This window comes from Homarus americanus, unplaced genomic scaffold, assembly GCF_018991925.1.
Source record: "Homarus americanus isolate GMGI-L3 unplaced genomic scaffold, GMGI_Hamer_2.0 scaffold45562, whole genome shotgun sequence".
Lineage (NCBI taxonomy): Eukaryota > Metazoa > Arthropoda > Malacostraca > Decapoda > Nephropidae > Homarus > Homarus americanus.
The window spans coordinates 6407244-6422502 of NW_024744839.1; the positions used below are offsets into that span (position 1 = coordinate 6407244).

At 46.8% G+C, this 15259-nt stretch overlaps 1 protein-coding gene across 2 annotated transcripts in view; it reads left to right on the plus strand.

Moving 5' to 3' along the window:
- Positions 1-215: 215 nt before the first annotated feature.
- LOC121878157 (sex peptide receptor-like) overlaps positions 216-15259 on the plus strand; it is a 45825-nt gene continuing 30781 nt past the window's right edge. Inside the window, exon 1 of one of the 2 annotated variants that reach the window (XM_042384185.1) lies at positions 216-2590. In XM_042384185.1, the coding sequence (XP_042240119.1) occupies positions 885-2048 (1164 nt within the window). In that variant the 5' untranslated portion in view covers positions 216-884 and the 3' untranslated portion in view covers positions 2049-2590. The remainder of the gene's footprint in view (positions 2591-15259) is intronic. The other variant, XM_042384184.1, reaches the window with a different exon arrangement.

Below are 15259 nucleotides of genomic sequence, written 5' to 3' on the forward strand. Positions count from 1 at the left end.
ATCTGCCATGACCATGTCGAGTTTTGACCTGCCATGCTGCCAGCAAACCCAAGGCCAAAGTCTGGCAACTGTTTGCCATGACTTAAAACTGTTGTTGCTGTTTGCCAACTGAGTTGTTTTTGCATGTTGCTACAGTCCCCAAGGCTGTTGGTGGACCTGGAGGGGGAGCTCTGTTCAGTGGTTCAAGCTCGCTAGCTCACTCAGTCTACCAGCGGGTGAGGTGAAGAGCAGACGCTCGGTGTGTCGCTCCTTCTCTCTCTCCCTCCCCTTCACACCTTACCAACACATTCACGCTTCACCACCAGTCTTCTCATAACGGGTGAGAGACACGAGAAACACATAAAATAACACCACGCATGTTAAGAACCTTATGTAACTCCAAAGTTCCTCCTAAAAAAAAAAACTTTCAAAACTCCCATTTTTTCGGACCTTTGCTGGCGGAAAGTTGTGATACATGATCTTAACCAACCAAGACTCGTGTGGTTGGCTGGACGAGGTGGAGTGGTGGTGATGTGGTGTCATGGTAGTTAGATGCCACGTGCACTACAGTGACCGAAGATAGTGGCAACATCAGCGTGGCAACACGGTGTCGTGTTTACCCAGGGAACTTGGAACGACTCAGCGGCGTTACTTTTTTTTTTTTTTTGTCAATGATGATGGTGTTGGTGTTGGCAACAAGTGTGAAGGCAACCAAGTGGACTAAGGTGGGGAAGATGGGAGAGCTTTAGTGAGCAGGCAGGGTGGCGGAACAAACTGTAACTCATGATGACTGTACGAGTGTGACTGAACTGTATCAAATTAGTGACTTTGTCTGACCTCTCATCTCCCACCCTTACCTCGCCCCTCCCCTCATCCCCCGGACCACCCCGGGAAAACCAAGCAACATGGAGTACGACACACTGAACGACACCAACATCACCACGTGTGGGAACGACACCAATTCCACCCATGACTTCTTGAACGTGAGTAGCATGTACCCGCTGGACCTGGCCGTGCCCCTCTATGGGTATGCCATGCCGGTGTTGCTTCTGGTGACGACGGTCTTCAACACGCTCATCGTGGCCGTCCTGTGGCAAAAACACATGCGCTCCCCGACTAATGCCGTGCTCACGGCCATGGCCCTCTCAGACATGCTGACGGTGGTGTTCCCGGAACCCATGTTCTTCTACATGTACACCCTTGACAACCACGCCAAGCCTCTCTACCCACCGGCAGCCTGCTACGCCTGGAACTTCCTGCATGATTATATTCCCAACGTGTTCCACACAGCCTCAATATGGCTGACGGTGGCGCTGGCGGCGCAGCGGTACATTTATGTGTGTCACCCGCCCGTGGCCCGGACTTGGTGCACACTGCCCCTGGTTTTCAAGGCTATAATCTGGATCTTCGTCTTCGCGACCATCCACCAGGCGCCAAGGTTTTTCGACACCGTTTATGAGTCTGTGGAGGTGGAGTGGGGCGGCGAGTGTGTAGATGTCTGTCGGGAAACGTTCAACTACTGGGTGACTCTCATCACCCCAAACATCTACTTCCCTATCTACTTCTGGTTCCGAGTGATGTTTGTGCACCTGGGTCCCTGCATGGTGCTGGTCGTCCTCAACATGCTTCTCTACAGGGCCATGAAGGAGGCACAAAAGCGCAGGAAGAAATTGCTGCACGACAAAAACTCCAAGAAGGAATGTAAGACGCTGCGCGACTCCAACTGTACCACACTGATGTTAATCGCCGTGGTGTCGGTGTTCCTGGTGACGGAGATCCCTCTGGCCGTCATCACTCTCCTCCACATCATATCCAACATGTTCGTCAACGTATTCTCTACAGAGTCTTACGAAATGCTCATGTATTTCTTCATCATATCTAACTCCTTCATCATCTTCTCGTACCCCATCAACTTCGCCATCTACTGCGGTATGTCGCGACAGTTCCGAGTGACCTTCCGCGACCTCTTCATCCGTGGACGACCGCCAAAGGCGGAAAGGGACGGTTCAACTCGCTACTCAATGAACAACGGACCACCTCGTACCTGCACTTCGGAGACGGTCATATGAGGGCGACAGGCACCAGCTGAAGGTGCCGATTCGCGTCGCCCTTCAGCTGGTTGCCACCTGTCGCCTAAATCCTCGGGATCAACCACACTCCACAATGGCACTCGTAGCTCTGTCGCTAGCGTCTTCGACCCGGCAGCTGACAGGTCCCCGACGATGCGACAAGAGTACAAGAAGGGAGGAGTGTCCAAAAGGGGAGGTCTTGTACGAAACTCAACAGAAATAGATTACTGTCCTCTCGATACCTTAGAAGGTGGATGTGTGGCAGGAGAAACTCTACTCACACAAAACACAAGGCCCGGAAGCGAAGAGAAAGACACGTTGTTGTTGAGCGCTCAGAGAGTAGAGGGTCGTCGGAGTCCCGCTTCGGCCCTCAGGGTTCACTTCGAGAGCCCCACCTCCAGCGGCACTCTGGGCTCCGACACCGAGGACCACATCGCCCCGGCATTTAACGAAACTGTCTTGTAAACATCAATGTAACGCTTGTAATGGCCTGCAGAGGTCGCCAAGATGATGGTGAGGCTGGTACTGTACTTTTGTTTAAGGTAATTTATGTATATATATTTACAAGTCTAGATAATAGATTTCTAAGTGATACACACATACATACATACATACTGTACTTACATACATTACATACACACATACATACATACATACATACATACATACATACATACATACATTCAAACATATAGTACACACACATACATAATAGTGGGGCCATGTGCTTGCTTAAGGTAAAGTATGAATATTGATAAGTGTTGGCGTAGTAATACCACTGTATAAGACAAGAGCAATGAGCCAGGGCAACCTTGAGCCTTACAGTAGCTGTCTCGGTCACTAAGAGGGCGTGAATACTGCGTTGGTTTGAGGCTGGTGAAAGTTCTCAAGGATACACATATATCAGAATACATGTCACTACGTTTCCTCAGGCCTTAGAACCGAATTCACAAGCTAACCTAACCTAACCTAAGTATGGTAAGGTAAGGTGAAGGCCCAGGTCTCTTGCTAGTGATGTCAACACAGTATACCACAGTCCATCTTCTTCTGTACTGATGATGTATAACCAGGTAAGATATTCTCCACCTACTTTAATTGTTCTAGTCTTTGTTATAGTTGACTTTCATCTCATGGTAATTCTTATTCACAGATATTCACAGCGTCAAGTAAACCGAAAGTTCACTAATTTGATCAGAGTCGTACTAATTTATATTATATTTTGGTGTGTGTCGTAAGTGTTGTGTGGGGAAGATAATTGCCGAGTAAAAAAAAAAAAAAAAAAGTATATATCTCAGAAATCCAACTGGTGTGTACTGTGCTATCGTGGACAGAAGTTCGCTCCCTCCTAAACTGAAGCAGTATTGACCCCAAACGAGATAAAACAGTAAACCCGCACCAGATGACAGTCCGGGTAAGTCAGTTCGGAGACTCATTCCCGTGACTCAGTTTCACCATAGGGAACGAACTTTTGTCCACGATAGTACATTATATTATGCATATCTAAACACTAAACGAAACGACATAACACTAACATGCCTATCGTAACTAAACATGACTTAAGTTTCGTAATATTTCAGTAAAGGCGTCTTTTGTGAAATAGTCAATTTAGCCAAAAGTGCACATATTTGACCACAGGCGGAATTAACTTAGCAGAAACGTACAATGAAAATAGCTATCTGTTCTCATTCTTATAATAACACTTACCAGTTAACACTCCCTCACAATAACACTTACCAGTTAACACTCCCTCAATAACACTTACCAGTTAACACTCCCTCACAATAACACTTACCAGTTAACACTCTCACAATAACACTTACCAACACTCTCACAATAACACGTACCAGTTAACACTTCCTCACAATAACACTTACCAGTTAACACTCTCACAATAACACTTACCAGTTAACACTCCCTCACAATAACACTTACCAGTTAACACTCTCACAATAACACTTACCAACACTCTCACAATAACACGTACCAGTTAACACTTCCTCACAATAACACTTACCAGTTAACACTCTCACAATAACACTTACCAGTCAACACTCCCTCACAATAACACTTACCAGTTAACACTCTCACAATAACACTTACCAGTTAACACTCTCACAATAACACTTACCAGTTAACACTCTCACAATAAGACCCTCGCTCAGGTTAAGTTAAAACACGCTTGGAAAACTTTAAATCAAGTTTTGTTGATTAAATATTTATGTGACGTTTGAGTTATGATAATGTGACCAGCCAAATGTTTTAGCTCTGTCACCCGACCCCATGACCGCCTTGGCTGACTGACTGACTCATTGACTGACTCACTCACTGACTCACTGATAAATGTTCATACTCCCTCATGCAAGCCCTATGAACTCATTTCCTTATTGACTGATTGACTGACTCACCCTATTATCCGCAACCTAACCTAACCCCACACTTGTACACCACAGCACAACCTAACCTAACCCTACACTTGTACACCACAACACAACCTAACCTAACCCTACACTTGTACACCACAGCACAACCTAACCTAACCCTACACTTGTACACCACAACACAACCTAACCTAACCCTACACTTGTACACCACAACACAACCTAACCTAACCCCACACCTGTACACCATCATCACTACCCCCTTGGCGAAGTTAATTGTCTCCCTCTAGCCCAGGAGCTTCAGGCTAAATATCAAGGTAAACCGGAAATCATTAAATAAAAGCTGAAAAATCGTACAAGTGAAGAGCTATGTATCCAGAACAATATACTAAGGTTCCCACGACATCTGGCGTTAACCGGCATCTTGGAAAATAGCCGCCATATTGGAAAATAGCCGCCATATTGGACAAATTTTAAAGCTGAATAACTGCTAAAGTATTAGTTGTAAAAAAAATGTATTTAGTAAACAATGTTCTAAATAATGTATAGTACCCTATTATCTAGTGTTATCTTTTAGTTATTAATACGTTTTTTAGGAAAATAATTACAATATAAAAATTAGAGAAATTTTTTTTTCAGGTTTAATTTTCACATAACTCGTCGCCTCAATGAAGAAATGTGTTTCACTAAAAGATGTAGATGAAATAGTCTGCTTTCCAAATATGCATATAACTTTGTACTTTTATAAAAAATTATGTTAGTTATTAATAATATTCTGAAAAACATCATGAGGTAACATAACTAGTGTATAGTAACGGTCTAGATGAGCTTTGGGCCACAGTTTATGCAAATCATCTGTAAACCACATGATATCAGGTCACGCTTACTCCCGTGTCCTACGAGTGCACTTTCTTACACAGTTTTCTCTAACAAAAATGTTGCTAGAAAGTGTGCTTGATGCGAATGATGAAGAACGCAGTGCTATCTGAATCTCTTTAACTGCTTTCACATTCGTATTACTGATATGGAAGAAGTCCTGTCAAGTTCACGTCTTACAAAAATTCACGAGAAGATGAAAATCATAATTTGCTTTGCAAAGGATTTGAGCAACACGTCAAAACTGTGGTTTCAGTACTATGATCAAGTTTCTTTGATGAAACTCTGTGCCACAGCTGAGCGTTTAGGGAAGTGGGATTTCACGTTTATTGTTTGCGTCAAATGGTTCCGCATTTACATGCTGCTGGTTATTTGTCCTACGCCAAGTCAGCACAAATCTATTCGCAACAGAAGTCTTAAGTTCCCGATAAAAAAAAAAAAAAAAATTGAACAGCTTACCAAGGAAAGCTTTTTCAGAATGCGTCACAACAGACATTACTGATCAGGGACATGGACAAATATCATCATAAATGAGTTTTTGATGAGATGGATGGAATGCTTTGGAGGCCTCACTCGTGGCCGATGTATTATAGATAGCACTCTTACCCAATGGATACAAGCACTGCCACCACTTACTGTCCACGCCACTTATAATACACACAGGCAGGCGGCCTCGAAATTCCTAATTGGTAACTTGGCTGGGTGCAACACTCCCCCACCCTATCTCCAGAAACACAGAAACCAGGCAATTAATCGGTGGTCAACTAAGGTGAAAAGTCAACGCTTACCATCGAACACCTATGTAAGGCTAAATAAATTTTAGCAAATTATTTTCTTTCTGTTTATAAAATCTATCCATGCATTTGTTTTAGTTACAAACATGATAGAGTATATAACATGATGTTGGAGCCTCGAAACAGGCCACTGCTCATTTGCACAGGATATTCCACCACAATGCCTCGAGGTTCGCTTTCACTCGACAATATGTCAACAAGGAGGAGAAATTTAGGGCAAAAGTAACGTTCACCAACGAAAAAACATTTTCGTTCAACAACCATGGCCGTATCCATGTGTGGCGCCGAAACAACACAAGGTAGTATACCCATAAAGTTATGTCTGCAACCTGTAACGTGGTTAATATTAGTATACTGTATATCAAAATTAATTACTTTATGAAATCCCAAATATCTTGCAGTAACTAAAATCATAATTTGACATGAAAATGAAGAATATAACAGAGTGATAAGGTCTACATTTGACGGAGATATGATCGACCAATATGTACAGTATAAAGAACAACGGAGCGGAGGAGTGAGGGTGAATGTGGGGTGGATGACTTTCCACGGCGTCGGGGATGTCACAGAGATTCAGGGATTGTTTAATGCCTAAAGACATGTTGATAAAAAAAAATGCCTACCCTCTCTTCGCGAAAGGAATTTTCCCTTCCCTCCCGGCCCAATAAAATTTGTCTAGGATAGCTGCCCCGTCCACACAGCCAGGATGGTTCAGCAGTGGTTCCTCCTGTTCGTGTTCTGAGTAATAAGTTCTATATACAGGAGCGAACACAAACACCTGTATAGTTTTTTTGTAGGGTTCTATTTACTGGATAAGAGATATGTACACAAGGGGAGTAGCACTCCTCAACCTGTCTGCTGGTCAACTGCCTCTAGGTGGCATATGGTAAGTGATACATTAGCAGCTTCCATATGTCGCCAGGCACATTAATTAAGCATGTGGGACATGGTAAATACATTGCCACACGCTGCTAGCTAGGCTGAATAAATAATGCATATAAATGGAGCACATACATAAAATACATACATAATATAAATACAGCATACAGAATATACATACACCTCCCTCCCCCCTATACGCTCATAGCAAAGTCTTGAGCGGACCTTTTCTTTTGGATCCGTTCTGAGCGTCGAGGGACTTGATCACTGGGAAGGGTATGGGACTCAACACTGGTGGCGGGGTCAGCAGAAGGCATTGTTACGGGGCGGAGAAAACGGCGGTTCCTCCACCACACACGACCACTGGGTAACCGCACCTGGTAGTCCCGTGACCTACCGAGACCCATGACTACGCCTACTTTGTCCCAACGTAGGGAGGTCGGGTCCTGAACACGGACTTGGGTGCCGACACTCAACCTGGGGAGAGAACGGGCGTGGTCGTTGTAGCGGGCGACGACGTCTTGAACACGTTCGGCGGCTCGGCGATCACAATCCTCTGTCTTGGCCTGCCACTCCTTGGAGAAGGATTGAGGGTGAGCAGGGACACAAGAACGAAGGGGGCGTCCATACAAAACCTGGGCAGGGGAGCGTCCGGTGTAGTTAGGTGTGTTGCGGAGTTCAAGAAGACCCCGGTCGAAGGCCTCGCAGTCAATATTCCCAGAAGGGGCCACCTTAAGGATGAGGTGCTTCAAGGATTTGACAGCAGCCTCAGCGTGGCCGTTGGACTGCGGGTAATGGGGCGATGACAACACATGCCGGACTCCCCATCGGTCAAGGAACACAGCAAAGTCCCGGCTTGTGAACTGAGGCCCTCCGTCGGTTCGCAGGCGTACAGGAACGCCCACGTCACGGAAGTAGTGGCGGAACTTGCTGATGGTGGCGGCAGACGTCGTGTCATTACCGCACTTGATGACAACCGGCCAACCAGAGAGACGGTCGACGATAACAAGGAAGGACTTTCCTGACACAGAGAAAAAGTCGGCCGACACAGACTCAAAGGGGCGGGTGGGGTTGTCGTCACTCATGAAGGGTTCCTGCTGCTGGCTGGGTTGTAATACTTGGCAGGGCTCACACGCACGGACAACATTGGAGATGTCGGAGTTGATGCCGGGCCAGAACACAGTCTGTCGTGCACGTCGTTTGGTGGCCTCAGCTCCACGGTGACTGTCGTGAAGGCGAGCCAAGGCGTGGGGACGTGATGCAGCAGGGACAACTACACGTGCTCCATACAGAACAGGGTCTCCGTCGCAGTAGTGTTCATCGCGGAGTTTCCAATACGGGAGCAGAGTTTTGTGAAGATCGTAGCGGTTGCTAGGAAATCCATTCCTCACACACTCGACGAGTCGGACGTAGGAAGGGTCATCTCGGGCCGCTGTTCGAAGGTCCTCCATTGCCTTGTCGTCATCTGGTGACAGGTCCGAACGAAGGGAATGGACGGCGTGTAGAGTGACCACAGTCCTGACGGAAAGAACGAGGTCGGCGTCGAGCACATGGTCTTCTGGAGTAGGGCGGCTGACAGGAGAGCGGGATAAGGCATCAGGGATGCAGAGCTCCTTACCAGCACGCCACACTGCTGTGAAGATGTACGCCGAGAGCTTCTGTTTCAGACGCTGGAGGCGAGGGTTCTCAACAGCGTCCAGCGTGTAGTGGTTGAGGATCGGGACAAGCGGGCGATGGTCGGTCACTAGGTGAAAGTGTTGCAGGCCTATAAGGTAAAACCTGCACTTGGACATCGCCCAAACCACAGCCAACAGCTCTAACTCAATAGTGGCGGAGCGCGTCTCGGTGTCAGAGAGGAAACGCGAGCCACACTGGACGAGCCGGAACTGCCCTCCACCATGATCCTGCAGTAGGGCGTATCCCACGCCGTACAAGCGTGAGGTATCTGTCTGCAGAACCGTCGGCAAGGCTGGGTCAAACGTGCCGAGGACAGGTGGACTAGACAGGGCCTGTTTCACTTGCTGGAAGGCCTTGTCGTGGTCGGGGGTCCACAGGAATGTCCTCTTGGGGCTCATCAGGGGGTGAAGTGGTTGGGCAGCTGCGGAGATGAAAGGCGAAAACTCTGCTAACTGGTTGACGAGACCGTTGAAGGGCCTCAAGTCGGTGAGGTTAGCAGGGGTGGGAAAATCCGTGATGGCGCGGACCTTTTCCGGGTCAGCCGCGATACCATTCCCTGAGAGGGTGTACCCACAAAAGTCCACTGAAGAGCTGGCCAGAACAAACTTGTCGGCATTTAGGGTGATGCCGTGCTTCCGGCACCTATTGAGTACCTCGTAAATACGGCAGAGGTGATCCATGTAATCCTCATCGTACACGAGTATGTCGTCGACCACTTTCACACAGTTCGCCAAACCTTGTAGAGCCATATCACCTCGAAGACAGAAAGCGTCTCCTGTAGCGGCGAATCCCATGGGGCCATGGCAATAACTGTAACGTCCATGTGGGGTGATGAAAGTTGTGAGTGGTCGGTCTTCTTCGGCAAGCTCTATCTGCCAGTATCCACACAGGGCGTCCATCGTCGTGAAGAAGCGCGCCTTCGGGTTCACACTGCGTATAGCTGCAAAGGGCGTGGGAGAAGGGTGCGCAGGACGAGACACCTGGCTGTTGAGCTTGGAGAGGTCAGTGGTGATCCGAACGCCACCTTTGGGTTTTGCGACGACTACCATAGGGTGACGCCATGGAGACGGGTCATCACCGGCTGGTGCAATAATTTCTTGGGCGACCATGGAGTCCAGCTCGTTTTTGACCGCCTCGCGGAAAGCCAGGGGGACCAGTCGAGGGGTGTAAATAGCGAAGGGCTTCGCGTCGTCCCTCAGGTGGATCCTCATGGGGGGACCTACCATCTTCTTGAGAGGCTTGGATTCCAGAGCGGACTTGGTCACCAGAACGTGGCTGAATTCCTTCAGGAAGTAGTTCCGAGCATCCGAAGGAGAGGTGTCACTGGCAAGAGGCAGGGGTAGGGCGGCAGCAGGGTCGTTGCTGCTCCCTTCTTGCACCCTGTTGGCGTGTTTTACCTCGAGAATAGGTTTGGGGAAGTCCTGGGAGATGATGGCTAACTCTTGACAATGTCTGTAGGACAGCAAAGAAGTCGGGACACCGTTATGCACATCAATCCAGGCTTGACACGACCTGTTGCCAAAGGTGACTTGTGCTTGGAGTGAACCTAGGGCCGGGGTCATCTGTGAACCATCTGCCGTAAAGCGGAGATCCTTGGGGAGCGGTCCTAGACCACTTGGAGAGAGCCCCAAGCATTGCAAATGCTGGGGACCGATGACTGTAGCATCAGCGCCGGTGTCGGGCAACATCTGAAGACGGGATGACACACTGCCATAGGTCACAATGACACTGATGTACTGGGGGACTTTGGTTCTGGGACGCGGGGGGGAGCACACATTCCTAATATTGCTCGAGCGTTGTCCAGGGTCGTCATGCTTCTGATTGGAAGACTGTGGGCGGCCCTCACTGGTGGAAGGGCGCTGAAGCTTCCGCCGGCGCTGTCCCTTGGGTTTGTTGGTAGGGCAACACTTATCATAGTGGCCCAGACGACCGCACACATTGCACTGGACGCGTTTAGCTGGGCACCGTACTGTGAGTGACCAGTGGCCCTTACTGTCACAACTGTTGCATGTAGACTCAGCAGCTGGACACACCTGTGTTCCATGCTGCTTACCACAGTTGTTACAAAATGAGCCGGGCGTGGACGTGGTGGGCAAAGGCGTAGGAGCAGACTTTTTGTCCTTCTTGTCCCGGGACACAGCGCGTACAACTGTAGGGGGAGCTCGGATGGCAGAGGTGGCACACCTGGCAGCCTCATAGGAGCGACATATCGTCAAAACATCCTTAAGAGAAGAGGAAGAGTCGAGGGAGGTGAGGCGTTGGACAAGCTCCTCGTCCTTAACACCCATCAGGATCACCTGCTTCAACTGGGTCTCCTCGCACTGCTGGTGGTGGCCTAGACATATATCTACCTCTTCCGAGGCTCTCTTGAGTCGTACATAAAAGGCGTCAAAAGTCTCACCCTCCATCTGTCTGCATCTAAACAATTCCCTCCTGCGCAGAGCTTCATTCAGCTGCCCTTTGATGTGCCGTTGTAGAATGTCCAGTACCTCCTCTACAGACAAAGAAGAGGTCGGAGGTACCTGCAACGTATGTTCCAAGACACGCTGAGTTTCCAAGGACAGGCACATACGCAGCTGAATAAGTTGTTTAGGCTGTGACAAACTCTGGAGATCCACCATTGTAGAATAATCAGTCCACCGTTGCCGCCATTCACGAAAAGTCTGGAAATTCACAACAGGCTTCAAGATGGGCGGTGTTTGAGCTGCTGCTTTAGGTGGGGCTGGGGGGCGTGAAGGAAGCATTGATGAGGTATCTGAACCAGTCAGTACCGAGGCAGTGTTAGAGCCAGGGGCTTGGTTAACAGTGAGGCGGGATATCAAAGCTTCAAACCGTGCACTGTCTTCCAATCTCCGTTGGTGGTCTCTCTCTGCCTCTGCTTGTCTTCTGTGTTCATCCGCCACACGTCTGTTAGCTTCGACCTCGCGCCTTTCATCTCTCATAAACTTCATTAAACCAATTATCTCTGGAGACAACGCTGAATATCGAGGTGAAGGGCTGCACGATGTTGTGGTAGCTGGGGCATCGTGATCAGCCTGGTCATCCATCTCTGCAGAGCTATCATCCGACTGACTCATCCGGGCGTCGGCTCCACGACTGCGTAAAACACGAGACATAACTACTTCATCTGTGTACTGTGTCTTAAATCAGTGTTGACCGGTCAGCCCGTCGTATCAACAAGATCTCAGACAAAAATTAATTAAATACACAGATAAGTAGATTATATATAAAAAATATATATAAGGGAATCGCCGATGTCAGTGAGTGTGTGTGCCGGGCGGGCGAGAGCGTCTCGCCATGAGGGGCCTCGAGCTGTGAGGGGGTGTGGAGACGGAGGAGCGTCAGTTACCTTCTGGACATGGCGAGATAAGGATGCGAAAAACTTTACTCCTTACAAATGCCCAGAACATGCCGTGTACCTTGGGAATCCTTTAGAACAAGGTCACACATTTATGGCACGAAACACACAATGCACTAAACACTGCACAGAAAATCACTGTCCCTGACACTGCTCAAAGTTGCTATAAATTCTTCGAGGAGACGGTGGTTGGTTGACACAGAGGAGTCCATAAGCCGGCTTCCCGCACAGTTTACACTGTCACTCGTAATTATCCAGCGAACACAAACACCTGTATAGTTTTTTTGTAGGGTTCTATTTACTGGATAAGAGATATGTACACAAGGGGAGTAGCACTCCTCAACCTGTCTGCTGGTCAACTGCCTCTAGGTGGCATATGGTAAGTGATACATTAGCAGCTTCCATATGTCGCCAGGCACATTAATTAAGCATGTGGGACATGGTAAATACATTGCCACACGTTGCTAGCTAGGCTGAATAAATAATGCATATAAATGGAGCACATACATAAAATACATACATAATATAAATACAGCATACAGAATATACATACACCTCCCACAGGAGAACCTCCATCTGTTGGACGGGCCTGGCAAAGGGGCTGATATGGACCCGATCGAAAATCTTTGGGGTTCACTTGTGAACACCTGTGAGCCAGAGAGGGAGAGGTCAGCGGTGGAGTTGATGGTCCACGCGGACCTCGTTCAGGACCACACCGGGAACATGAGGTCAAGACTGAAGGCCAAGATAGAGGCTGGACAGGATACTAAATAAAGGGGAGAAAATAAATGAGTTTTTAAATATCCTCTTCCCAATGGGTGGTGGTAAGAATAAAATCGAAAAAAAATGTATGTCTGAATTGTGTTCTACTACTCCAAATATAACCAAATATAATTAACTATACACATTCCACTTGGGAATATCACTTTGAAAAGAAAAAACCCTAAGTAATGTGATCGAATACTATTATATGAAAAAAAATATATATTATTAAATGTTACACAACATTTCGTTCAGAATGAGACGTTCATTTGGTGTCAAAATTTGGTGAAATTGGTTTATATAAAGTTACGATCACTTGCTTTCGTTAGCGTTCCATAGTTGCTGTGACTCGCCCAGTGGAGTGGTGAAGGATGTCTATATTGGGACACAACGTTGTTGTTGTTTACGAAAACTCTGCCGATGTTTGGGTTAGCTAATTAGATATCCTTTATAAACCTTAATAGATTATAGAAGATAAAGATTAAACCACTCCATGACCTTAAGGTTGGGCTGTGATGGTGGTAAACCATACCTTAGGAAAACGTGGCAACCCTAAAAATTACATCGAAAAATACTCTAATGTTCTTGAAGCACGAGGAGGTGGTCTAATGCTCCCGAGGTGTGAGGACGTTCCTGAGGCAAGAGTGTGAGGACGCTCCCACACATCTTTACGGGAGGAGAGACCCAACTCACCGAAAACATTGGTCTCTGATGTTGAGCTGCGACAAGGTCAACACTAAAAATGTCAAGCTCAAATGGTTCTCTGCCCCAAAAAGACCTTAATCCTAACCGTCCCTGAGGCACTGCAGTCCTCAGCATTACAGCTAGGGCCCATTAAAATTGGGATCCACTGGAATTAGTACTCAATGGGATTGGAACCCGTTATTACTCAGCTTCAATCCCAATGGTTAGATTAGATTCTTACCAATTAAAAATGGAACCTGTTTGTTTGACGAATCAACGGCTGATAGAGTGGACACGACGCCCCCAAAACACGAAGCAGAGTAGCTAATAACCTGTAAAGAAGGATAATGAAACCATGACAGCGGGGTGAGGGTCATTTTATCTCACTGTACCCACTTGAATGGAAGATGTGAGGCTCTGACGGGAAGAAGGTGGAAGGGGGGGGGCTACGATACCCTCATAGACGGCGTGAGGGAAGGGGAGGAGGAGACTTTCATAGAGACAGCGACGGGACCACAGGCCACCACAAAGACGGTGTTAGGATAAGGAGTAGGTCCGACGTCCGCGTGAATGAGTGGGGGAATTACGTTGACTCCTTGATTAGGGAAGGGCACCGACGTCCTCAAAGATGGAGGGGAAAAGCGCAACGTTCCTTTAAAACTGTTGTGGGATGCGAAGGACTCCAGACTTAGTTGATAAATAAAACGATAGCAATGAATATGATAACTTGGACGTACCTGAGATATGGTGTGTTAATTGTCCCTCGTTGAGCTGTTTTAACTCACACTTACCTGGAAAGAGAAAAGGAAAATACAGTACAGCTGAAATTACCTGCCATCTATCCCCCCCCACACACACACACAGGCATTTATACGATTATTCACACTTACAGGAACAACTAAGGCAGAGTCAATAATATTATGCATTAGTTTAACCCAAATGGATGACTAAGCAAACTTGTTCAATATGTCAAGAACACAACAGCAGTGTTATTAGTAGTTACCTTGTGTGCTGGTGGTAGCAGAAGCCTTGGCGCCGTACAGAGTCACCCCCTGACACCCCATGACACTTGACGACATCTTACTTTACTACATGATACACTTTAAACCTCACGATAGTTCAAGACACTTTGCGAGACTTTAAACCATCAATGGCACTTTACGACACTTAAAGAAACTTCATTGCATCTTACGACACTTTTCAATACCGTATGACACTATTGTATGTTGCTTGGACACTTTATAAGTATTCGTGACTTTAATATTATATGGCTTTTTACGGCACTTTAGAACACTGATACTTTAGGACACTGATATTTGACGACACTTTGGTCCTTTAGAAGACTTTGGCACTTTAGGACATTTTGACACCTTTGGACACTTCATGACACACTTTTGACACTTCAATGCTCTTTTTCATTGTGCACCACATCTTGAGACATTATATGACACTTATTAGACTTAATGGAATTTTATCAGACTTACAGGCACTTACAAGCACTTTATAAATCTTTTGGATATTACATGAATCCTTGCGACATAAAGTGACACTTTTTGGCACTAACATTTTACGACACTTTATACCACTCTTATGACACGTATGAGTGTTTTTGGCGTCCACAATTACTTTGCGACACTTTTAAGTCTTCTTGACACAAACACTTTAAATTACTTATAAAATGTCATAACAAACACTTCACAATATTTATAAACACTTAACGTTACTGACGAACACGCTGTGATACATATGATCACAATATTTATGAAAACATTACGGCACTTTAAATCACTTTTTGAAACTTAA